This window comes from Gracilinanus agilis, chromosome 1 (genome assembly GCF_016433145.1).
Source record: "Gracilinanus agilis isolate LMUSP501 chromosome 1, AgileGrace, whole genome shotgun sequence".
In the NCBI taxonomy this organism is placed as follows: domain Eukaryota; kingdom Metazoa; phylum Chordata; class Mammalia; order Didelphimorphia; family Didelphidae; genus Gracilinanus; species Gracilinanus agilis.
The window spans coordinates 145,168,084-145,195,930 of NC_058130.1; the positions used below are offsets into that span (position 1 = coordinate 145,168,084).

Below are 27,847 nucleotides of genomic sequence, written 5' to 3' on the forward strand. Positions count from 1 at the left end.
GATGCCCCCAAATCAAACAAAATAATAAGCAAATTGGAGATGCAAATTTAAAGAGCAGGAAACTAGGGGGGGGGGGGCGGAAATTGACAAAATTGAAAAGGAAAATGAAAAGATTATAGCAGAAAAACTCTTGCAAGACAGCAAGAACTAATAATGCAAAGTCGAAAGAATGACAATATAGAAAGAAACATGAAATATTTCACTGAAAGAATGACAGATCAAGAAAACAGACCCAGAAGAGAGAATTTGAGAATCACTGGTCTTCCTGAAAAATCAGAAATTGACAGAAATTTGGACACCATACTACAAGAAATTATCCAACAAAACTGCACTGATGTTCTTCAAGAAGAGTGCAAAATAAACATTGAAAGGATCCATAAATCACCCTCTAAACTCAACCCCCAGGAATATAACTGCCAAATTCAAGAGTTTCCAAGACAAGGAAAAAATATTACAAGAAGCCAGAAAGCAACAATACAGATATCAGGGAACACAAATCAGGATTACACAGCATCTGGCAGCCTCCACGCTAAAAGACCTCAAGGCATGGAATATGATATTCAGAAAGGCAAGAGATTTAGGTCTACAACCAAGGATCACCTACCCATCAAAACTGACCAAAAAAAAATACTTCCAGGGGAAAGTATGGGCATTCTATAAGATAGAAGATTTCTAAGTATTTGTAAAGAGGAGACCAGAATGAAATGGAAAGTTTGATATTCAACCACAAAAATCAAGAGAAACATGAAAAGGTAAATAAGAAAGAGAGGGGAAAGACAGAAAACTCTTATTTTTAAATTTGCTTCTTTAAGGGCTTCAATAAGATCAAATTATTTGTATTCCTTTACGGAGAAATGTTATATGTAATTCTCAAAAACTGTATTCACTATTATAGTAATTAGAAGAATTATTCAAAGGGACAGCTTAGAGTACTAAATGGTAAGATGATACCAAAAAAAAAAGGGGGTAGAAATAGAAGATGACATCAAGAGAAACTTAAAGGAATAAGAAAAATAGGATAATCTACACCAGATATAGAGGGCTTGGGAAGAGGAGAGGATGAATACTATTATAAGGAGAGGAAGAGAGCTTTAATAGGAAATACTTAAACCTTACTCTCAGCAGAATTAATCCTGAGAGGGAAGAGTAGCTATATTCACTGGGATATTGAATTCTATCTTACCCTAGGGAGAAAGGCAGAAAGGATAAACCAAGGAAGGTAGTGGGGTGGGGAGTTCAAAAAGGAAGGGGAAGAGAGTAGGGAGGGAATCCATCACTCCTTAAAAAATAATAAGAGGGGAACAAAAAGGGAGGGGGTGGAAAGGGAAGTAAACTAAGGGAGGTGATAAGAGGGACTGATTTAAAACAAGCCACTGGGGGGGGGGAGGTGCAGCTAGGTAGCTCAGTAGATTGAGAACCCGGCCTAGAGACAGGAGGTCCTAGGTTCAAATCTGGCCTCAGATACTTCCCAGCTGGGTGACCCTGGGCAAGTCACTTGAACTCCATTGCCTAGCCCTTACCACTCTTCTGCCATGTTAACTCCAAGTATTGACTCCAAGATGGAAGGTAAGGGTTTCAAAAATAAGATAAGACAAGACAAGACAAAAGAAGGAGGGGCAGAACTAGGAGAGGATATCAAAATGTTGGGGAATACACAGCTGATAATAATAACTCTGAATGTGAATGGGATGAACTCACCCATAAAACAAAAGCAAATAGCAGAGTGAATTAGAAACCAAAATCCTACCATATGTTATCTACAAGAAACACACATGAGGCAGGTAGACACATATAGAGTAAAAATAAAAGGCTGGAGCAAAATCTATTGGCCTTCAACTGAAAATAGAAGGCAGGAGCTGCAATCATGATTTCTGACAAAGCCAAAGTAAAAACAGATCTGATTAAAAGAGATAGGGAAGGTAATTACATCCTGATAAAGGCAGTATAGACAATGAGAAAATAACAGTACTCAACATGTATACAACAAATAGTAATGCATCCAAATTTTGAAAGGAGAAACTGGCAGAGCTCAAAGAGGAAATAAATAGTAAAACTATACTAGTGGGAGACCTAAATCTTCATCTATCAGATCTAGATAAATCAAACCAAAAAACAAATAAGAAAGAGATAAGAGAGATGAATGAAATCCTAGAAAAATTAAGAGTTAATAGATATGTGGAAAAAAATAAATAGGGACAAAAAAGGAATACACCCTTCTGTTCAGCTGCAGATGGTACATTCACAAAGATTGACCATGCACTAGGACATAGAAACATGGCAAACAAATGCAAAAGAGCAGAAATAATAAATGTAACCTTCTCATATCATAATGCAATAAAAATAAAAATTAGTAATGGCACATGGACAAGCAAATCAAAACTTAATTGGAAAATTAAATTATATGATTCTCCAAAATCAGTTAAAGAACAAATCATAGAAACAATTAATTTCGTTGAAGAGAATGACAATGATGAGACATCCTACCAAAATCTATGGGATGCAGCTAAAGCAGTACTCAGGGGGATATTTATATCCTTGAGTGCATATATTAACAAATTAGATCAAACAAAGATCAATTAACTGGGGATGCAAATCAAAAAACTAGAAAGGGAACAAATTAAAAATCTCCAGTTAAAAACGAAATTAGACATTATAAAAACTAAAGGAGAAATTAATAAAACTAAAAGTAAAAGAACTATTGAATTAATAAATAAGACTAGAAGCTGGCCCTTTAAAAAATAAAATTGACAAATTACTGGTCAATCTAATTTTAAAAAGGAAAGAAGAAAACCAAATTATCAGTATCAAAGATGAAAAGGGAGACCTCACTTCTAATGAAGAGGAAATCAAGGCAATCATTAAAAACTATTTTGCCCAATTATATGGTAATAAACATAGCAATCTAGGTGATATGCATGAATATTTACAAAAATATAAATTGCATAGATTAACAGAAGAAATAGAATACTTAAATAATCCCATATCAGAAAAAGAAATTGAACAAGCCATCAAAGAATTCCCTAAGAAAAAATCCCCCGGACCAGATGGATTCACAAGTGAATTCTATCAAACCTTCAAAGAACAACTAATCCCAATACTATACAAAAAATTTGAAATAATAAGCAAAGGAGTCCTACCAAATTCCTTTTATGACACAAATATGGTACTGATTCCAAAGCCAGGTTGATAAAAAACAGAAAAAGAAAACTACAGACCAATTTCCCTAATGAACATAGATGCAAAAATCTTAAAAAGAATACTAGCAGAAACACTCCAGCAAGTGATCACAAGAGTTATTCATTATGATCAGGTGGGATTTATGACAAGAATGCAAGGATGGTTCATTATTAGGAAAACCATTCACATAACTGACCATATCAACAAGCAAACTAACAAAAATCACATGATTATCTCAATAGATGCTGAAAAAGCTTTTGACAAAATACAACACCCACTCCTACTGAAAACACTAGAAACTTTAGGAAAAGAAAGGCCTTTCCTAAAAATAATAAACAGTATATATCCAAAACTATCAACAAACATCTGCAATAGGGATAAATTAGAAGCATTCTCAATAAGATCAGGAGTGAAACAAGGATGCCCATTGTCACCTCTATTATTTAACATTGTACTAGAAACACTAGCAGTAACAATTAGAGAAGAAAAAGAATTTGAAGATATTAAAATAGGCAATGAGGAGACCAAGCTCTCACTCTTTGCAGATGATATGATGGTCTACTTAAAAAAATCCTTGAGAATCAACTAAAAAGTTAGTGGAAATAATCAACAACTTTAGCAAAGTTGCAGGTTACAAAATAAACGCACATAAATCATCAGCATTTCTATATATTTCCAACACATCTCATCAGCAAGAGTTAGAGAAATTCCATTTAAAATCACCCTAGAGGGGGCAGCTGGGTAGCCCAGTGGATTGAGAGTCAGGCCTAGAGATGGGAGGTCTTAGGTTCAAATCCAGCCTCAGACACTTCCCAGCTGTGTGACCCTGGGCAAGTCACTTGACCCCCATTGCCCATCCTTACCATTCTTCCACCTAGGAGTCAATACACCAAAGTTAAGGGAAAAAAAAAAAAAAAAAAAAAAAAAAGACTATCTGCCTTTTGATCCAGCCATAGCACTGCTTGGATTATACCCCAAAGACATAATAAGGAAAAAGACTAATACAAAAATATTTATAACCGCTGTAATGCATAAATCCTGTATTACACCACGTTCTTTGTGGTGGCAAAAATTGGAAAATGAGGTAATGCCCTTCAATCGGGGGATGGCTGAACAAATTGTGGTATCTGTAGGTGATGAAATACTATTGTGCTCAAAGGAATAATGAACTGGAGGAATTCCATGTGAACTGGAATGACCTCCAAGAATTGATGCAGAGTGAAAGGAGCAGATCCAGGAGAAGGCTGTATACAGAGACTGATACACTGTGGTACAATCAAACATAAGGGACTTCTCTACTAATGGCAATGCAAGGATCCAGAGCAAGGGTGATGGACTTTTGAGAAAGAAAACTAGCCACATTCAGAGGAAGAACTGTGGGAGTAAAAACACAGAAGAAAAACAACTGCTTGAACACATGGGCTGATGGGGATATTATTGGGGAGGTAGACAGACGCTTAACGATAACTCTAGTCCAACTATCAATAATGTGAAATTAGGTCTTAGTCAATGATACATGTAAAACCCAGTGGGATTGTGCGTTGGCTACAGGGGGTTGGGGGAGTTTGGGGGAGAAGGAAAGAACATGAAATACATAACTATGGGAAAATATTCAAAATAAAAATAAAAAAGGAAAAAAAGAAAAGAAAATGTCATTTTAAAAGTTATTAGAATACCTGAAAATTATGATCAATAAAAAGATTCATATTTTAAGTATCTATAAAGTTTATACTGCTCCAGTAGCCTAGAAACAGGGGTTAAAATAAAAATTAACAGTATCCACCAAACACTTTCTAAAAGAAGGCACAAAATGAAAATGCCCTAGAATATTACAGCCAAATTCTAGAGCTCCTAGATCAAGGAGAAAATAGTTCATAGCCAGAAAGAAACCATTCAAATAATAAATCATCATCCCTCATAGGAATATAAACAGTTAACCTCATTGAGTCCTTTATGATTTCTCTTTCTTGTTTACCTTTCTTTGCTTCTTTTGAGTTGTATCTGAAGGGTAAATTTCCTATTCATCTATGGTCTTTCATCAGGAATGTTTAAAAATCCTGTACTTCATAAAATATCCATTTTTTTTCCTCCTAAAGGAGAATACTCAGTTTTGCTAGTTATCTTTTTCTTAACCAGCTCCTTTTACCTTATGAAATAACATAATCCAAACCCTCTACTCCTATAAGGTGTTAGCTGATAAATCTTGTGATTCTACCTACACTTCCCCATATTTGAATTAGAAACTAGAATCTAACATTATTATTTAGAAGAAACAAACCTGAAACAGAAACTCACAGTGAAAATAAAGGGCCAAAAGTTCTCAGAAGAAATTAAATCTAAAGTGATATGAAAAAATGCTCTGTGGGGCAATTTGGAACTATGAGCAAAGGGCTTTAAATGAATGCCTTCCCTTTGACCCAGCCATACCATTGCTGGGTTTGTACTCCAAAGAGATAATAAGGGAAAAGCCTTGTACAAAAATATTCACAGCCGCGCTCTTAGTGGTAGCAAAAAGCTGGAAAATGAGGATGTATCCATCGATTGGGGAAAGGATGGATAAATTGTGGTATATGTTGGTGACAGAATATTTTTGTGCTGAAAGGAATAAAGAAATGGAGGAATTCCATGTGAACTGAAATGATCTCCAGAATTGTTGCAGAGTGAAAGGAATAGAACCAGAAAAACATTGTACACAGAGACTATTATGGCACATTATGGCACAATCAAATGTAATAGAATTTTCTACTAGCAGCAATGCAATGACCCAGGTCAATACAGAGGAACTTTTTAGAAAGAATGCTAACCACATCCAGAGAAAGAACTGTGGAACTAGGAATGCATTAGAAAAATTTATGCTTGATGATGTAGTGCAATAGGGATGTGATGTTAAAGAATCACTCTACTGCAAAAACGAGTAACAGAAATATGTTTTAAACAATGATACCTGTACAACCCAGTGGAATTGCTTTGGGCTTTGGGAGGTGGGGGGGGGGGGGAGGATTATGAATCAATCACATAACCATGGGAAAATATTCTAAATAAAAAAAAATATTAAATGCTCCAAATCACTATTAGAGAAATGCAAATTACAACAACGCTGAGACACCAACCTCACACCTATCAGATTGGCTAACATGATGAAAAAGGAAAATGATAAATGATGAGAGAGGATATGGGAAAACTGGGACACTAATAATGGGGGAAATCTGAACTGATACAACCATTCCGAAAAGCAAGACAGAACTAGGCTCAAAGGCAAACAAAACTATGTATATCCTTTGATCTAGCAATACCACTTGTGGGTCTGTATTCTAGAGAGATCAGAGATAAAGGAAAAAGACCTACCTGAACCAAAATATTTTTAGCAACTCTTTTTATAATGGCAAAGAATTGGAAACAAAGGGGGTGTCCATCAACTGGGGAATGGATAAACAAGCTGAAGTATATGGTTGTAATGAATACGATTGCCCCATAAGAAATGACAAACAGGATGAGTTCAGAAAAACCTGGGAAGACTTATATGAACTGATACAAAGTAAAGTGAGCAAAGCCAGAACAATGTACACAGTAACAAAAATATTATGTAATGATTAACTATAAAGGACTAAACCATTACCAGCAAAGCAAGTCTCCAAGATAACCACAAAGGACTCATGCTGAAAATGCTATCCACAGCCAAAGAAAGAATTGTTAAAAGTCTGAGTGCAAATCAAAGCATACCATTTTCCACTTTATTTCCTATATGAAATGTTTGTTTTATGTCTAGTAAGTCTTGTATCACAACATGAGCAAATGGAAATATGCATTGCATGAAAGTACTGATATAACCCACATCAGACTATTTATTGCCTGAAAGAGCAAAAGGAGGAAGGAAGGGAGGGAGGGAAGAAAGGAGACCTAGTGAAGGAAATATATGTTTTAAAATCTATAATGTAAAGTTTAAATTCTTTTGAGAATAATTTCAGGATAAGGATCTTGCCATCTCCCCAAAATCCAGACAGCGAACCTATTTGGTGGAAGCACCAAAAAGATGCCTAAAGACCCTTCACTGGACCATGAAGATCAAAATTGAACTTTGGGTGCAGTTGATTTGAACTATGGGGAGTTGAATGAGTTGAATGCATCTGTTTTGAATGTACACTCTTATGCCAATAGGGGACTGCCCCCAAATTGTTTTTTTTTTGTCAATGTGGCTAGTTTTATCCATTTGTTTTATTGATTTCTTTTATCCCCCAAATTCCTGAAATTTAGAAGTTGACTATGTTTACAGATCCCGCGAAGAAAAAGGGCCAACCCTTTTTTTGACTGGATCTCAGGGGGAAATGTTTGTTTGGAATTCAGGGAGGTGCCATTTAAAAGTATCTTACAAACTTCCTGTGGACACATAGGGACTTTGAGACTACATTCCCCGTGATCCAATGGGTTTTTTGGACATGGGGACGTCTCTCTGTATAAGGCGGCTTAAATTTGGAGGGTGGCCTGGAGACACTCTCTTGGTTACCTGAGCGGGCTCTCTGGCCTGGAAGACTAGGAAGATGGGTGGAGATACAGATGGGCGGTAATTTTAAAGATAGTCAGGCTCGGTCATATATATTTTACCAACATGACCATGGCAATTTAAATATTAATTTCTCTTATAATCCCAGTCTTCATAATTTTTAATCATAACAGTTCTGAATCCTAAAAATTTAGAAAACAAGTCAAAAATTGTTTCTACATGTAAGTGAAAAATTAATTAATTTTTAAAAAGAAAAGAAGAAAAAAATAAGGGACTGTACCAGGATCTATCACGTTTCAGCTGAAGTTTTTTTAAAAAGCAAACATAGCAATCATGATTACAGACAAAGCAAAAGAAAAAAATAAAACTAATAAGAGAGATAAGCAGGGAAATTTTATCTTCCTATAGGCAATGAAGAATAATCAATACCAAACATACATTTACCAAATGGCATAGCATCCAAATTCTTAAAAGTTAAATGACTTACAGGAGAAAATAGAAGCTAAAAGTATATTCCTGGGAAGCTTCAACTTCTCCTTTGTAAAGAGAGATGGATCTAACCATAAAACAAATTAGAAAAGTTAAGAAGGGGGGGGCAGCTGGGTAGCTCAGTGGAGTGAGAGTCAGGCCTAGAGACAGGAGGTCCTAGGTTCAAACCCGGCCTCAGCCACTTCCCAGCTGTGTGACCCTGAAGTCACTTGACCCCCATTGCCCACCCTTACCACTCTTCCACCTATGAGACAATACACCGAAGTACAAGGGTTTAAAAAAAAAAAAAAAAAAAAAAGGAAAAGTTAGGAAGCAAATAAAATTTTAGAAAGGTTAGATATAATAGACATCTGGAGAAAACTGAATGGGAATAAAAGGAAACAATCTTTTTCTAAGCTATACATGGCACCTTCAAAAAACTGACAATGTTTGTGGCATAAAAGCCTCATAAACAAATGCATCCTATTCACACAATAATACAATAAAAATTATATTTAAAAGGTTTTGGAAGAAAAATTAATTGGAAATAATCTAATCCTAAAAAGTAGGTCAAAGAATAAATCACACAATCAAAAATTCTATTAAAGAGAATTGACAAAAAATGAGACATACAAAAATTTTTGGGATATAGCCAAAGCACTATATATAGGGGAAATTTTCTCTCTCTAAACACATAAATCAATAAAGGAGAAAAAGAAAAGATCAATAAATGTAAGATCAATAAGAATGAAATTAAAGCAATTAGGAGTTATTTTAACAAATTATATGACACTACAATTGACAGTCTAAGTGAAATAGATGAATGTTTGCAAAAAATAAAAATTCTATAGATTAAGAGAGAAAAAAAAAGGGGGGGGGGAATAGAATACTTAAATAATCCTACCTTAGAAAAAGAAATTGAAAAAGCTATAGTTCCCTAAGGAAAAATATCTCTAATATCAACAGATTTACGAATTAATTCTACCAGTTAATCCTAATACTAAATAAATTATCTTTTTAAAAAATTAGTAAAGTAGTCCTAAATTGACTTTCTTTTTATGACAAATATATTTTTATACCTAAAACAGGGAGAGCAAAAACAAGAAGGAAAACTTGTAGGCCAATCTCTCAATGAATATCAATACAAAAGTTTTAAATAAAATACTAGTAAGGAGACTACAGCAATATATCAAAAAGATCATACATTATGACAAGGAAGGATTTAAACCAGGAGGACAGGTCTGGTTCAAAATGAAGAAAACTATCAGCATAATGTATCATTCATATCAATAACAAAAACCATATGATTATACCAAAAAAGGTTTTTTTGACAAAATAGAACACCCAATTCTATTAAAAACACTAGAAAGCGGCCATGGGTGGAGGGAGTGCGGGGGGGGGGGGGGGGGAGGTGAATGGGAAAGTAGGAGCATGAATCATGTAACCATGTTAAAAATCAATATTAATAACTGGTTAAAAAAACACTAGAAAGAATGGCAGTAGAACATTACTTAAAATTATAAGTAGTATTTATCTAAAACCAAGGACAAGCATTCTCTGTAATTCAGATAAACTAGAAGCCTTTCCAATAAGACCAGGGTTTGAAGCAAAGGTATCCATTATCACCACTATTACTCATAGAAATGGTATCTATAGCAATAGGACTCAAAACTATCATTCTTTAAGGATGATATTGATGGGTTCATTGCAGATAGTATGATTATAGAGTCCTAGAGAATCAACTAAACAAGCAATTAAAATAACAATTTCAACAAAGTTGAAAGATAAATAATAACTCACATAAATCATTAGCATTTCTATATATTAGCAACATAACAAGAAAAAAAAATTTATTCGAAATGACTGCAGATTGGAAGCCAAGTAGCACAGGCCTGGAGTTGAGAATATTTAGGTTCGAATCAGGCCTTTTGATATTTCCAAGCTATGTGGCCCTGGGCAAGTCCTTATCATTCTTCTGCCTTGGAATCAATACTTGGTATCAACTCTAAAACAGAAGGGAAGGGTTTTTAAATGATAATGATAATAATAATAATACTTCAGAAAGTATAAAATACTTGGGAGTCTACCAGTCAAGACAAATCCAAGAACTAAAGGAACACTATCACAAGACATTTTTCACACAAAAAACAGATCTAAACAACTGGAGAAATATAAATTGCATCTTGATAGGCCAACCCAATATTAATTTATTTTTTCAGTGCCATACCAATCAAACTATGCAAGAATTATTATACAAAGTTAGAAAAATTAACAACATTCATTTAAAAGAACAAAAGGTCAAGAATATCAAGGTACTCAATATAAAAAATGTGAAGATAGGTAACCTAGCCATATCAGATCACAAATTATATTACAAAATGGCAATCACCAAAACGATCTGGTACTGGCTAAGAAATAGTGGTAGATCAGTGGAAAAGATTAAGTATCCAACAAAAACAGTAGTAAGTGAACAAAGTAATCTAGTGTTTGACAAACCCAAAAACCTAAGCTTTGGAGCAAGAACTCCCTATTTAAAAAAAATTGCTGGGAAAACTGGAAAGCCATTTGGTCTAAACATAGACCATCATCTCACACTGTATACCAACATAAGGTCAAACTGGATCAATTACTTAGATATAAAGGGTAATATAAATAAATTAAGACAGCATGGAAAATCTTAACTATCAGATCTCTATAAGGAAAGAGTTTATAGTCAATTAAGAGAGTAGATCATAGGAATTAAAACGGCTAATTTTGACTGCATTAAATTAAAAGATTTTGCATGAACAAAACCCAAGTAGCCAACAACGCAGGAAACATGGGGGAATGTCCCCCCGTTAAAGGCCCATTTCTCAAATATATAAGGAACTGAGTCAAGTTTATAAAAAATAGTAAGTCATTCTCCAATTGCTAAATAGTCAAAGGATATGAACAGTTTTTAGAAGAAATCAACGTTATATATACTCATATGAAAAAAATACTTTAATCACTATTGATTAGGTAAATGCAAATTAAAACAACTCTGAGGTATCACCTCACACCTAACAGATTGATAATATGACAGAAAAGGAAAATGACAAAAGTTGGAGGGGTCATGGAAAAATAGGTACTACAATGCACTGTTGGTGTAGTTGTGAATAGTCCAACCATTTTGGAGAACAATTTGGACTACATCCAAAGGGCTATAAAACTATACATATTCTTTGACCCTCAAATACCACTATTAGGTCTGTATCTCTAAGAGATCAAAGAAAAGGGAAAAAGATATATATGTCAAAAATAATTATAACAGGCTTTTTATAGTGGCAAAGAATTAGTGGGAGGCATTCCTTGACTGTGCAGAACCTAGACAAATCCCATAACCTACCTAATACTAAATGTTCTCATCTAAATGAGGATGGGCTGGACTTTCTAAGGTCCCTTCTAGCTCCGAAATATAATCTAATGATCTTTCTCTGCAAAAAGGCTCTAAGCCAAGTCTTTTTAATCAGAAAGTCCATGAACTTTTAAAAAAATATGTCAACAGCTAAATTTCAATATAATTGATGTCCTCATAATCCTAGATATATTATTTTATGTATTTAAAACAAATTCTGAAAAGTTACTGTTACTAGACTGCCACAACACAAAAAAGTTTAAGAGGGGGTAGCTGGGTAGCTCAGTGGATTTAGAGTCAGGCCTAGAGACAGGAGGTCCTAGGTTCAAATTTGACCTCAGACACTTCCCAGCTGTGTGACCCTGGGCAAGTCACTTGACCCCATTGCCTACCCTTACCACTTTTCTGCCTTAGAGCCAATACACAGGATTGACTCCAAGATGGAAGGTAAGGGTTTTAAAAAAAATTTTAAAAAACAACAACAAAAAAAAGTTTAAGAATTTCTAATCTACAAAGCCTCTCTTCCTACGCAACACAAATTATCTTTTTAACACTAGAAGTCTCTAACAATAATAGTTTTAACATTACTAGACAGACCTAAATTTTAACAATGATACAAAATTGGCTAATAAATATATGATACTGAGACTTCCAACCAGTATGAATATTGGAAAGGGACAGTCCAACTCCCATGTAACTTTTTCCAGGAAAAAACTCTTAAGCTAGAATCAGACTGTTTGTACCCCAAAGAGATAATAAGGAAAAAAGCCTTGCACTAAAATATTTATAGCTGTGCTCTTTGTGGTGGCAAAAAACTGGAAAATGAGGGCGTGTCCACCGATTGGGGAATGGCTGAACAAATTGTGGTATCTGATGGTGATGGAGTATTATTGTGCTGAAAGGAATGATAAACTGGAGAATTTCTATACAAACTGGCAGAGCGAAAGGAGTTAGAACCAGGAGAACATTGTACCCAGAGACTGATACATTATGGCACAATCAAATGTAAGAGACTTTTCTAAAAAGGCAATCCAGAGGAACTTATGAGAAAGAATGTTATCCACATCCAGAGAAAGGACCGTGGGAAAAAAAACTCAGAAGAAAAACATGATCGATCACATGGTTCAATGGAGATATAATTGGGGTTTTGGCATTAAAAAATTAATACATGTATAACCCAGTGGGAAAAATTCTAAATGAAGAAATAAATTACAATAGTTAAAAAAAAACAGAGAACTGGACCAAAAAAATTCTTTTTAAAAAATCAAATGATTAACTACAGCTAAGTTAGTTCATCCACTCTAGAACTACACAAAACGTCAGCCAGAGATTCATTAGCAACAGGACAGAGAGCATCTCAGAAAAGTCAGTGTCACATTGTGGGAAGATCAAATGTAATAGACTCTCCTACTAATAGCAATGCAATGATCCAAGACAATTCTGAGGGACTTATGAGAAAGAATGCTATCCACAGCTAAAGAAAGAACTGCTGGGAGTAGAAATGTAGAAGAAAAACATATAATTTATCACTTTTTTATATGGATATGTGATTTGGGGTTTTGGTTTTAAAAGATTATTCTATTACAAAAATGAATTATATAGATTACAATATATGTATAACTCGGTGAAACTGCTTGTCAACTCTAGGAGGGGGGAGGGAAGAAAGAAAAGGGGACAACATGAATCATGTAATCCTGGAAAAATTTTTTTTAAAAAGCCAGTATCCAAAAAAAAAAAAAAAAAAAAAAAAAAAAGCCAGTATCATTGACCACAAAGAAGTTTCCCAGAATGACAAGAACTAGACTAAAGAGACTAGCATCCTTTAAAGCTCAATCCAGAGGGAATAGGGGCAGAAGACTCTTTTGAGAAAGCCCCAGAAACCCACAGCATAACAGAAGCAAAATGGTAGGTCAGAGATGCCATGCCCAGATTGGGACATTACAGAAAGTGTCCTGAAAGGTTAACAATGAGGTCTAAACCCTATCATACCTTCTTAGCATTTACACACCTCACTAATTCCCTCCTTCCAGATAGAAAGCAGAAAGAACTCAGGTGACCTAGGTTGAGATTAAGCAAAGCCAACTGTCTCACCCAAAAGCATAGCAAAAGGCCTGAATTCTTAAACTAAAACTAAAAATATATATATGTCAGTGATTCCCAAAGTGGGTGCCCCCGCCCCCTGGTGGGTGCTGCAGCGATCCAGGGGGGTGGTGATGGCCACAGGTGTATTGGGGGTGTGTATGTGTGTGTGAATAACTGTAAGGGGGCTGTAATAGCATGTGACAGGGGGCGCTAAGTAATATTTTTTTCTGGAAAGGGGGGGGGATAGGCCAAAAAAGTTTGGGAACCACTGATATAAGCCAAAGAGGATGCCAACCAATTTCTTAAAAGTTACTATAAATCCAGAGCTGTCTCAAAATCCAACATAGCAAGAGACAGTAATGCCATAATAACCACCAAGCAGAGACTGAAAGGAATAAAATAATTTTCCACAAGGACTATATGACTATCTAGAAGAAATGGAGAAGGGGAAATTTTAAATAAAAGCTTTGGGAGAATTGGAAGATTAATTAGAAGAGAAAGTGATAAACCCTCACCAAACAACAGATGGCCTGAAAATTAGAATACATCAAGCAGAGGGCTGGGCAATTGGGATTAAATGACTTGTGCAGGGTCACACAGCTAGGAAGTATCTGAGGCCAGATTTGAACCTGGGCCCTTCCATGTCTAGGCCAGGCTATCCACTGAAACAGCCTCACTACCTCTCAGCAAGAAATATTAGGACAAAAATCAAAAGATGGAAAAAAAATATATAAGAATGGGGAATGGCTAAACAAATCATCCCACATAAATATGATGGCATACTGCAGGTTGTGAATTCTGTAATGAATACAGAAAAGAATAAAACACATATAGACAGATCTATATGAATTGATGCAGAGTAAACATAACAACAACAAAACCATACACAGTAACAACAACAATACAAACAGAAAGAACACACCACAATCAAGAGAATGTTGCAAAACTATAAACAAGCATGGCTCCAAAGGAAACATGAGAAGACACCACCTTATTCTTCTGCAGAGGTGAGAGGTCCATGAATACAGTACATGGCACATATTTTTACACTTTGCTGATGTATTTATTACTTAAGCTTATTTTTCCCCTTTTTATTTTTATTTTTTGGTCTCAAAAAAGCTTTATATGGATAAGTCTCTTGAAGGAGGAAGAGAAATGATACTGGCAGAAAATTGCAGTCATATTTTTAAAAAGATGTTTTAAAAACTGATGAAAAATGTGTCAAAGAGATAAGTGAACAATCAATGAACTCTCTGAAAACTATGATTAAGAAAAAAATACTCAAATGCTATTTCAAGAAATGTAAACTGCTCAGAGACATCAGAACCAAAGGGCAAATAGAATACAAAAAGAATGTACCCATCATCTTCTGAAAGGAACTCCAAAAGGAAACATCCTTAGAATGTCATAGAACCAAAATCCAGATATCTCTTAGCAATGAAATATATTGCAAAGTAGCCAGAAAGATGTAATTCAAGTATCTAGTAATTAATCAAGATCATACAAGATCTGGCAACTTCTAAGAAGAATTAGAGAAGATTTTGGAATATAAAATTCCAAAAAGCAAAAGAGATGACTTAAAACATGGAATAACATCCTACTAGTATTATGGCACTAGACAGAGGGGAGATGTACTTTTAAAAGAAGAGGATTTTCAAGCACTTATGATAAAAAGATCAGAACTAAGTAGAAATTATTTAGTACAAAAAACAAAAAAGTCAAGAAACATCTAGAAAGCTAAGTTAATTTGAGCAATCAGAAAGGGCTGTCAGATGACAGTTAAACATCATAAAAGGGGAGAAGCACAAGCATTCCTTAAAAATTTTTTAGTCTTCAAAGGACTTTGTGGTGGTTCAATAAAACAGAGAACCTGGGGGTGGACGGATTCTGTTGTAGGTTTGAAAAGTAGGAGAGATAAGAAGGTTAAAAGAATATAGGAATAATATTAATAAATGTTTAAAAAAAAGAATATAGGAATAAGAAGGGGGAGAACTTACTATTTTTCATAACTAGGGTGAATAAAAGAAAAAGTATATACAAACATGAAAGAACACATCAAATGAACTTGACTATCTTAAACGGACCAAGCAGAATTGAACATACAAAGAAGTTTAGTGTAAAAATTCACTAAGTTAAAAGGTGAAAGAGGCAGGATGGGGGTTAGGAAAGGAAGGAATAATCTCAAACAAAACAAATTAACTGATCCTGAAAAGGGAAAGAGTAGATTAAAAATAAAAGAAAAAGAAACTAAAAGATATCAAGCAACTAGTCAATGGCTGAAATACTGTAACGTATTAATGTATTGGAATATTATTGCACTATGAAAAAATGTCAAAAAGATAATTTCAGAGAATCCTGGGAAATATAAATTGATGACCCAGAGTGATAAAAGTAGAACCAGGAAAACAATTTATACACCATGATTAAAAAAAAATTGTGAAAGACATAAAAACTCTGATCAAAGCAATGACAAACCCACAAATCCAAAGGAACTTTAATTTTTGGACATGGCTATTATGTAGCTTTGTTTTGCTTCCCTATGTTTATTTGTTACAAGGATCCTTCCCCACACCCCCACACTCCCCCCCCACACACATTTTAACTGGAGAGGCCAGTTTAGGGAAGCTAAAGAAGATAACAATAGTAATGCCAAAAAAATACTTAAAAGAGCATTAAACTTTTTTTTAATGCACAAAAAGAGAAAGGAAATTCAGGAGGATACGCAAACAAGTAAGAGTTTTGAAAGTAATGTGTTCCAATATATACAGAAACAATATGTAATGCAGCTACAGTTTCAAATAAAATCCTCTTTGGGGTTCTACTTTGTACATGGAAGTGCTGCTTTATAGTGGAATGTTGTTTTAAGTTCAGGGGGAAAAAAGTACTATTAAAATCTGCCACTTTCCAGTTCACTATGTCATCTTACTGGAAAAAATGGAGACTAAACAGTATCACAAGGAAAGAAATTACCTAGTATCTAATAACCACTCATTATGAACAGCAAAGTCATACCAATGGTACTTTGGTCCTTTAACATCAAGCTATCTGAAAGAAGGCAAAAACTCAAGATCCTTTTTTTAGTATACTGAATCTCCTAGTTAGTGCTGTCTGGTTAGTCCCTCTCCTCAAATTATCATTCATAAACTTATCTCTTTATATGTTGCAACTCCCTAGGAAAATAAAAGGTCCTTGAGGGAAGGATTTATTTTTATTTTCCTTCTTCACTTTGTGGTCCCAACACCTAACAGTGCCTTGACTATAGCAAGTTCTAAATAAATGCCAATTAGTTCAGAGCCGATCACATGACCATGGTACAATACATACAAACTAGAATCTTAATGCATTGACAAATATTTTTGCTCCCTCAGAAACATTCAATTTACATATTCAAATACATGCTCTTAGAACAGTCTCTTGACTCTTTCCTAATTAGACTACTGAGTACAAGTACAGGGACACTTAGGTACCATTAAGAAAAGGGAAATGATACCTTTGTGCAAGTAGAATTCTTTCAATTCAATTAAATAAACATTTACTTAGAAACTAGTATGCATATGGTACTATATGTAATGTATTAGACATATGAATACAAAAACAGAAATAGTTCCTGCCCTCAAGAAGTTTACTATAATTTCCTGCTAAGTGTGAGTATGCCACTAAGTAAACAGAAAATTATTTCAAGAGGCAGTGAACTAACAGCCAAAGGATTATTTCATGAATCTGCATAGTATAGTTGTTTTGGAAAAAAGCATTTCCCCCCCTTTCCAACATTCTATATTCCCTACCCAGAAAAACTCTTGTCAAGAAGCTTGCTAAGTTTGGTTGTAATTGTTCAAGCTGAATATCAAGATTTCAAATTTAGAGTCAAACAACAAATTCAGTGGATTTTTGAGTTTTATAAAAACCAGTGTTGATGGTGATAAAATACTATTGTGCTAAAAGGAATGATGAATTGGAGGATTTCTATATGAACTGGAATGACCTCCAGAAATTGAAGCAGAATGAAAGGAACAGAACCAGGAGAACATTATACACAGAGACTGAAACACTGTGGCACAATCAAATATAATAGACTTTTCTACTAGTAGAAATGGAATGATCCAGGACAATCCAGAGGGACTTATGAGAAAGAACACTATCCACATCCAGAGAAGGAACTGTGGGAGTAGAAAAGCAGAAGAAAAATATAGGATTGATCACATGGTTCGATGGGGATATCATTGGGATTTTGATTTTAAAAGATCACTCTATTGCAAATATGAAAAATATGGAAATAGGTTTTGAACAATGAACCCAGTGGAACTGTTTATCAGCTCTGGGAGGGGAGAGGAGCGGTGTGAAAGATAATGAATCATATGACCAGGGGAAAATATTCTAAATAAATAAAATTTAGCATTTCTTCCAATTATTTAAAAACATTATTCTGAGAAGGGAAGATCCATAGGTTCATGATTCCCCCCCCAAAAGGTCTGTCTAAATGATTTTTAAGGTCCTCTAAATCTGTGATCAAGTGAACCCAATCTCTTGTTCTTAGACTCTAGAGAGGTGGTCTCCAATGTCAAGGCTGAGGTATGACTCAAAAGGGTCATCAAATAATCAATGATTAAGATGGCAATAGCCAATTATGGGCTTTTTTCCAAAACAACTATACTATGCAGTTTACTCTTCAACTGTCCCTCGATTCTGTCTCTTCCCCACTGGATGTTCCAGTGGATGCTCACTGGACAGTTATAACTTAACAACAATTCAGGTTGCACATTCAAAATTCCCTCCCCACTTCAACCCACAGCAGCTCACAACTGACTACAATTCTAAAATGTTAATACTATGACAAATAAAACTCCAAATTAGATTCTAATTAGAAGAGGTGATAGGTTGGTGCAGTGATGGGCAAACTATTCACCACGGGCCAGATCCAGGCCATAGTTTGCCCATCACTGCCTTAGGGAATTGCTTAAGGCAGTGATGGGCAAAATACAGCTTGGATCTGGCCAATTGGCCAGATTTTTAAACACTTAAATGCTTCCCCCATCAAGAAAATGATTAACTATAGCAATACCAAGATTTTTAAAAATCTGCAGCAGACAAGGAAGCATTTTAAATTAGAAATTAATTCTTGCAACATAGTAACAATGTTAAAGAGGTACCATAAGAAAGTATTTCTTCTGCAAATCAAAACAACTCTGAGGTACCACCTCATACCTAGCCGATTGGCCAATATGACAGTAAAGGAAAATAATAAATGTTGGAGGGGATGTGGCAAAATTGGGACACTAATACACTGCTGGTGGAGTTGTGAACTGATCCAACCATTCTGGAAGGCAATTTGGAATTATGCCCAAAGGGCTACATAACAGTGCATACCCTTTGATCCAGTAATACCACTGCTGGATTTGTACCCAAAAGAGATAATAGGGGGAAAATACTTGTACAAAAATATTCTTTGTAGTGGCAAAAAATTGGAAAATGAGTCCATCGATTGGGGAATGGCTGAACAAATTGTGTTATCTGATGTAATACTATTGTGCTGAAAGGAATAAAGAACTGGAGGGTTTGTATGTGAATTGGAATGGAAAGACCTCCAGGAATTGATGCAGAACCAGGAGAATCTTATACACAAAGACTGATACATTGTGGCATAACAGAACACAATGGGCTTCTCTACAAATAGCAATGCAATGATGCAGGACAATTCTGGGGGACTTATGAGAAAGAATGCTATCCACATCCAGAGAAAGAACTGTGGGAGTAGAAACACAGAAGAAAAATATGATTGATCACATGGTTCGATGGGTATATGATTATGATTGAGGATGTTGACTCTTGAATTATCACTCTATTGCAAATATTAATGATATGGAAATAGGTTTTGAACAATGATACATGTAAAACCCAGTGGAATTGCTTGTTGGCTACAGGAATGGGGTGGGAGGAGTGGAGGGAAAGAACACGAATCATATAACCATGGGAAAATATTCTAAATTAATAAAAAATTTAAAAATTTAAAAATTTAAAAAAATTATTTCTTCAAATATCTAAAAGCAAAACTACAACTATATTTTTAATGGCACAGTCTAGATCACCATCCAAATAATTTTAATGTCATTTTCACTTTTTAAATATACAAGGTGTTCCAAAAGTTGTGGTACAGTTTTAAGCTTTAAATTTAATGTTTATTGTTTTATTAAATAAATTTATATAATATAGTAGACATTGTAGACACCCTGTATAAGAATAGCTCTATTACTTAAACATTGGGATTATTCACCTATAACCCTCATTTTCCAAAGGTATAAATTGTGTCAGAATTATAACCACCTATATATACTAGATATTAAAAATTAAAGTTGCATCAGCAACAAAATAATAGCTACCATTTATACAGTGCTTCTATGCCAGACACTGGGCTAAGCACTTTACAATTATCTCATTTGATCCTCAGAACTACCCTGAAAGCTAGAAGGGGCTATTATTATTATTCCCATTTTACAAATAAAAAAAACTGAAGCAAATAAAAGGTTAAATGCTTTGCCCAGGATCACATAGCCAATAAGTGCTTAAGATTGGATCTAAAACTCTAGTCTTCCTGATTCCAGGCCCTCACTCTATTCACTGTATCACCCACCTGCCCTCAAAAGAGTTTTCCTTAGTCATCCACAGCCATGATCCAAAGTTTAGAAGGATTTAGAATATCAGAGGGAAAATCAGCAAACAGCAAATTAAAAACCCTTAGCCAGTCATGCGTCACTCACGTCAAACAAGAAAAATCATTAGAACAATGTAAATGAAAAGAAAAGAAAATTAATAAAACTGAATATCATGTAATTATAATGATCAAGCTTGGCCCCAAAGAAAAGAAAATGTCTAAAATACCCTTCTTTACAGGGGCAAGGGACTATGGCTGTGGCACATTGTTGGCTGTTAGTTTAAAACTGCTTAATTCTCTTCTTTCTTATTCTGTTATAACTTCAGGTTTTTTGAGAAAGAAAAAAGGAAGAGGAAGAAGACATTTAGAAGTCAAGATAACAAAAATGAAAAAATAAAATAAACTGGAAAGAATATATTTTTAAAAAACTCTTACCTTCTGTCTTAAAATCAATACTAGGTGTATGGGATCCAAGGTAGAAGAGACCTAAGGGCTAAACTATAAGGATTAAATGGCTCAGGGTCACTCAGTTAGGAAATATCTGAGGGCAAATCTGAACCCAAGATGTTCTACCTCTAAATCTGGCTCTCAATCCATAACCACCTAGCTGCCCCATGGAAAAAATATTTTTAAGAATCTGTTCTAACTCAATTTATTATTTTTGGAAGGCCAGGAAATTCTTTCTATAACAGAAGAGGAATTTCTACACTTTTTCCACAGTAGCAAAAAATTAGTACAAATTTTGTAAAGCAAAAATGCTGTTAACATTCCTGAAAGATCTAAAGTATCCTTTTTTTTTAATGCTCCATTCTGGGACACTAATGCATTGCTGGTGGTGTTGTGAACTGATCCAACCATTCTGGAGAGCAACTTGGAACCAAGCCCAAAGGACAATAAAACTGCATACCCTTTGATCCAAGAATGCCACTACTGGGTCTTTATCCCAAAGAGAGAATAAAAAAGAGGAAAGGACCTACTTGTAACAAAAATATTTATAGCAGCTCTTTTTGTGGTAGGAAAGAATTAGGAATTGAGGGGATGTCCAACAACAATAGGGAAATGGCTGAACAAATTATAGCACAAATTGGTAATGGAATACTATTATGCTATAAAAAATGATAAGCAGGATGATTTCAGAAAAAACTGGAATGGTCTACAGGAACTGATGCAGAGAGAAATAAGCAGAACTGGAAGAACATTGTATATAATAACATCAATATTAGACGATGATTATCTGTGAAAACTTGGCTACTCTCTGCAATGTAATGATCTGGGACAATCTTGAAAGACTTACAATGGGAAACGCTATCCACCTCCAGAACTGTTGGAGTTGTCTTTCACATGGGTGCATTTTTGGTTTTATTTTGGGGGTTTGATTATGTATGACTGTGCTCTTACAACAATGATCAATGTCTTACATGACAATAAAAAATGAAAAAAAATAAAAATAAAAATCACTCCATTCAGAAATCCCTAGCTTCCCAGGAGGATTAAAAGAAAAGTTTCCCAGGAAGAATAAATCTCTCTTGCCCAAGTGATCTAAATAGTAAAAGATTTTCCCACCAGGTTTAGCTATTCCCTTCAGTTATATGACTTCTGCCCCCACCTCATTGTATTGGAATTGCTCTGCCAAATTACTTTTTTTGAAAAAATGTCTTTATTTCATATCTCTACAGTTTTTGACCCTTTTGAGTGTCTTCTCCTCCTAAGAGCTCCTTCCTTCCTGGCCTTCAGAGTCCACACTCTCCTGATTCTCCTCTTAACCACTTCTCTTTTGCAGTTTCTTCAGTCTCTTCTCCATTCCTTAAGATAGATGTTTCCTAAGGATCTACCTTTGTGCCTCTTTCTACCCCATAAGCCCTTAGTATTATCATTCAATCCCTAAGCTAAGCACATGATTCTCAAATATGATCCAATTCTAGATTTAACATCCCTCTTGGGCTCTAGATCTACCACCTAACACCTAAATGTTCCACCAGTGTTTCAAACTTAACATATTCAAACTGTCCTACAATTTCCCCTTTAAACTTGCTCTTCCTAACTTCAATATTTGTCAACAGCGTAACCACTCATCGAAGTGTTGCAAGTTTCTAGTTTGGGGTTTGTCTTCATCCCACCCTTTTCAATTATCTTTTTAATCCAAATAATTACCAAGGCTTCAGTAATTTATCATTTACCATGATTACCAAAATGTACCTTTACATTTCTTGAAATTATCCCCTTGTTTCGGACTTTCCCCTACCACCACACTAATACAGGTTATATATGGGTTATTTTTCAGCTGTTTTTCAATCATGTCTGACACTTCACAACACCATTTGGGAGTTTTCTTGACAAAGATAATGGAGTGGTTTGTCATTTTCTTTTCTAAGGAAACTGAAGTAAAAAGGTTAAGTGACATGGTAAGTATTTGGGGTCATATTTGAACTCAGGAAGATGTCTTCCTTACTGCAGGCCTGGTACTCTATCAACTATACCACCCAGCTGCCCCTGGGATATTTAAGAATCCCCTAAGAATCTTTCTACCACTACTCTATCCATTCCAATGCACCCTTCATAATGTTTCTAGACCAGTGACGAGCAAACTTTTTAAAGAGGGGGACAAAGGAAAGGAAATGCTCATCTGTCAGTCTGTTTCTAAGGCAACTCTTTCGAAGTTTCATTGTATTGTATCCTACTCATTGTATTCGTCAGATTAGGAATGTCTCCCAGCCAGAGAGAACATTTCAGGGAGCCCCAACTGGCCCACAGGCCGTGGTTTGCCCATCATCGTTCTAGACTAATCTTCCTTAAATATAAATTTTATGTTAATCTTCTACTCAAAAATTTTTGATTGCATCTTATTGCACACCAAGGAAAAATTCAAATGTCACTCAAAATTCTGGACATATGGCACTGCCGTCAACTTCAGTTCCATCTAATGTTACTTATCTCCATACAAGCCACTCTCTAAACATTACTATTTTCTGTAGAGTTGATTTTCTCATCTTTACTCAGTGTTCCTTACTTTCTGGAAGGTCCTACCTTCTCCTAATTGAGCCTCCAGGAAGACGCGGGCTTCAAGTCCTGACTCTAATATCTACTGGCTGTGAGAAAGTCACTTAACCTCTTTATGCTCTAGGCAAGGAGTACAAACTTGAAAAGAGATTCCTGTCAGCAGCATATTGACTTAAAAAACCACAAACTAACATCATCTATGGTGTATGTATTTTTCTTTGTTTTGTTAAATATTTCCCAATTCAATCTTAATCTAGGTTAGGTCACACTCAGGATAAGTTTATCAGCAAGTTTGACACTTCTAAAGACAAATTTGAGAAAAAAGGTGTCAACCTGTATCAGCAGAGGAAATGTTTATATTCATTGATGAAATCTCAGATCCATTCTCTATGCCAGTCCTTAACCCTAACCCTTCAACACAATTTCAAAACTTTCTAAATCATTTAGATACCAGTCTATTAAAGTTATCTTTGTGTGCATCTTATTACCCCCCTACCACCCTTTAAATTCCAGAAGAACAGAACCATAGAAAATCTATGATCCTATTTGTGTCTTACCAAAACTTTGTAACTTTCCCCCACACCTACACAGTATTCTGCACAGAGTAGATTCTAAATAAATCTTTATTACATGAAGAATATTTGATTAAATTAACAAGAAAATTTCATTCAGGTGTCCCCATTAGTCATTATGCAAGAACAAAAACATTAATAATTATATTCAAAACCCACTACAATACCGCAAAACTTCTACTAGAATACCCTTTGACCAACTACTTGTGTCATCCTACAGTAAACTATAATCTAAAGTGTCACTTGAGCCCCAGCAGTTTTAGTTTCCCTAAGTCTTCTTAGTACAGTGTTGTTCATTTTTGCATATACATATATTATTCCTATGAAAGAATCCCCAATAAAAATTTTCATGTAAAAACATTTTTCCAAGAAACCAATTAACTAAAAGTTTAGACAGGGTTTCATACTCGTGAATAAGCCATGCCATTAGGTAGAACAAATTAAAAATACATAAGGACACACACTTACCTTTGACATGGCTCCAGCCTGTGCTGTGTTCAATCCTGCATGACTAGCCATTTGTGGAGAAACTTGGGTCAGAGTCTCTGCCAACACACTGCCTGCATTCCCTGGCATGGCAGGGGCAGAATATTGCATCCCAGCTCCCCTTCCTCTTCCAGCTGCACCGAGAGATCCATTCATTACCTGCCCCTGGCCTTGTTGGGGCTGATTCATTAAACTATGGCCAGAATTACTGTTAAGAAGGCCTTGGTGTGTCTGATTAAAATTAGCATTCATGCAGATCCCAGGTCCAGTCTGTGATGTAGCAGGGCTGCTAGTCACCAACCCCACTTGTTTTTGTGCTTGAGAGTTCAGTGCTTGTGAAGCAGGGGGTGTAGGTCCAGAGGTGTTAGTGGCCTGCTTTGGCAGGCTTGATGCTGAAGAGTCTCCCTGATTCAGAGGGCTCTTGCCCATGGCACCTAGATTAGCAATATTAGCACTGTTCGGCTGCCCTTGGGCCTGGCTACCAATTCCTTGCTGGACAGGGCTATTGGAGTTCACATTTCCTATTCCTGGGTTTAGGCTAGAGCCACTGCCTCCTCTCAGAAGCTCTGAGAGTTGTTTGTGTTTGGAAGCTGCATCTGGAACAAGGTTCCCAGTGTTTAAAAGGCTTAATTCTCCACCATTGGGGATCAGCTCATCAGGAAGATCATTTTCTAAGTCAAACAGTGAACCAAAATCTAGAAATTAAACAGAAATAGGTATAAAACACCAAATAATAATAAAGTTCATGCAACCATATTTTTCTACAGTTTTTACTATAATTTACTATAGTTTATGTGTTGGACTGATGGAACACTAAAGAGATTTGAACAGTGTTTTACATTTCCTGTCAAGGTAGTCATGTCACCATGTAAAAAAATACATATATTCTAAGTTATCTATTACATTGCAAAATCACAATTAAACACATGTTTTTTTAACAAATTGTTTTTAGACATTTTGGAGATGGTGCCCTAGTATATCCTCCCTCCAAGCAAACTTCACCTAATCAGGAAAATGACAATGCCCACAACAGACATTAGAAAATACTATACAGTCATTTCATGTTATATCTATAATCTTATACCAACAAGATATGTCCTGAGAATTTTCCAATTACCTCCCCATGGGTGATCTCTGCTCCCCTTCCATAAGGATCAGAGACAGATTTGAAGGGAACTTTCTTTCTATCCTGGCACATTTTCAACTATTTATGTTTAGTTATATGTACACACACACAAAGATACACCCAGAGATCAAACTCAAAAAGTTACTAAGCCTTGTCTTAAATCTTTTTAGATGTGAAAGAAATACTATATTTTAGAATAATTACATTAAAAAGATTAGGCATTCAAAGTGCTAAAATCTATATATTTCATTCACAATTTGAAAGCATTAAATGTTATTTAGGTTTCTGATATTTAGAAGACTTTCTTATGTAAAATACTGCATGGCAATAATGAGAACCCAGTCAACAAAAAAGTTTTTTTAGAACCCAAGCTCACTAACTCACTACTAAATTATTCTAAACATTGCCACTTTACTCCATCATTTCCTAAGGTCAACATTTCTACTTAGCTTTATACTTCCCTAGAGAGTCCATGCCAAACACAGTAATGTCAAAGAAACAGAACTTTCAAGTGCTTGAAATTTTTTTGTTTTGTATTTCTCTAAGAATTTGCAAATGATCCCCAGTATTTACTGACACCTAAACCTTTTCTTGCTAGGGGATAAATGTCTAAAGAGTCATTTCTCTCCAGAATTTGTGATTAATGGGAGGTGCAAAGGTAAACGTGCATTCCCAAAGCATATTTCTCAATCAATGTCATAATTTCTTTTTAGTGCATGTTTTGCCCTAGAAATATTGTTATTACTCCAAAGTCTATTTGGACCTAAAAAACATACCAAACATATATTTTTTCACTTCAATTCTTTACTTGTCAGCATTAGAGTGAGGAAATTTAGTAGACAACATGCCAATGACAATTTTTTCCACTATTAGTCCAATATATTCAATGAGAAACTGCGATCTGAATCACAAAACACTGAAGTTTCCAAAATTCAGGATTTAGGACTGAGAACTACCACTTCAAATTTCAGGTTAATATTATTCAAGTTGATGTTGCTGTACCCAAGTGTTTAATATCTGGCTTTAAACATCTAATACAAAAGGTCTAATACTTTTTTTATTCCTACAAAACTTCATTAAAAACAACATGAAATCCAGAGGCAATTTTGTATTTAAAGATGGAAAATAACTTAGATCTTCAAGAATATGTAGAGAGGAGGGCAGCTGGGTAGCTCAATGGATTGAGAGCCAGGCCTAGAGATGGGAGGTCCTAGGTTCAAATCTGGCCTCAGACACTTCCCAGCTTTGTGACCCTGGGCAAGTCACTTGACCCCCATTGCCTACCCTTACCACTCTTCTGCCTTGGAGCCAATAGATTGTATTGGCTCCAAGACAGGTTCCAAGGAGTAAGGGTTTAAAAAAAAAGAAAAAAGGATATGTAGAGAAATTAGGAAAGGAAAAGGAGTACTAGGACCAAGACTCACAGTTTAACCATTTAAATTCCAACTATATACAAGGGGAAAAGTTTTTAAAGAACTGACATGATATTTTAGCCTGGGGAACAAATCAACATCCTATAGATACAGAGACCTGGTATCAAAGAGAGGTTTACCTCCATAATAGTAGAGGTTAAAGGCTATGTTTAATGTTATGAATCTATTCAAAATCAATTCTTTTTTTTTTAACCCTTAACTTTTGTCTTGGAATGAATACTGTGTATTGTTTCCAAGGCAGAAGAGTGGTAAGGGTTAGGCAATGGGGGTTAAGTGATTTGCCCAGGATCACACAGCTAGGAGCTAGGAAGTGTCTAAGGCCATACTGGAACCTAGGACCACCTGTCTCTAGGTCTGGCTCTTTATCCACTGAGACACAGAGCTGTCCCCCAAAATAAATTCTAGCTTAGACCAATACATCCATTACCTACAGCTAGAAAAACTGAATTTTAGTCACTTTTCAAAGACAATTTCAAGTCAGTGGCAGACAAGGAGTACAGGATGTGTCAACCAATAACAAGAAAATACATTAACTGCTTACTATGTACAGGGAACCAACCACTCTTCAATTATGCATGTGTGGCACATTAAATAGGCAATCACTAAGATTTTGCAAATGGTCTAACCCAGGGGTTGGCAACCTTTTTGGCTGTGAGAGCCCACTCACAGCCCAAAACACCACATTTTTAAAAATGCAATTTCATGAGAGCCGTACAGTGCTCACAGTGTGCACTCCTGTAACAGTGCCTGCAAAAAAATTGACTGCAGAAAGAGCCATACGTTGCCGACCCCTGGTCTAACCCATGCAAATGAGTTAGAAAAATCACCTATAAAACTCACATTTTACAAAAGTGATTTTTCATTTTGTGAGAAGTAAATACTCTTAAGAAGTATAAAAAGTTTGGATTTGATTTGAGTAGTCTTTGCCATCAGATTTGGATGAAAAAGGAATTCTGTTTTTCTTAAGGGATGAGCATTTAGTAGAA

At 35.4% G+C, this 27,847-nt stretch overlaps 1 protein-coding gene across 1 annotated transcript in view; it reads right to left on the reverse strand.

The window, feature by feature from the left end:
* Positions 1-27,847, reverse strand: part of LOC123231726 (CREB binding protein) — a 180,254-nt gene that overhangs the window by 126,266 nt on the left and 26,141 nt on the right. Inside the window, exon 2 of the mRNA XM_044658032.1 lies at positions 24,285-24,997. Coding sequence (XP_044513967.1) covers positions 24,285-24,997 — 713 coding nt within the window. The remainder of the gene's footprint in view (positions 1-24,284; positions 24,998-27,847) is intronic.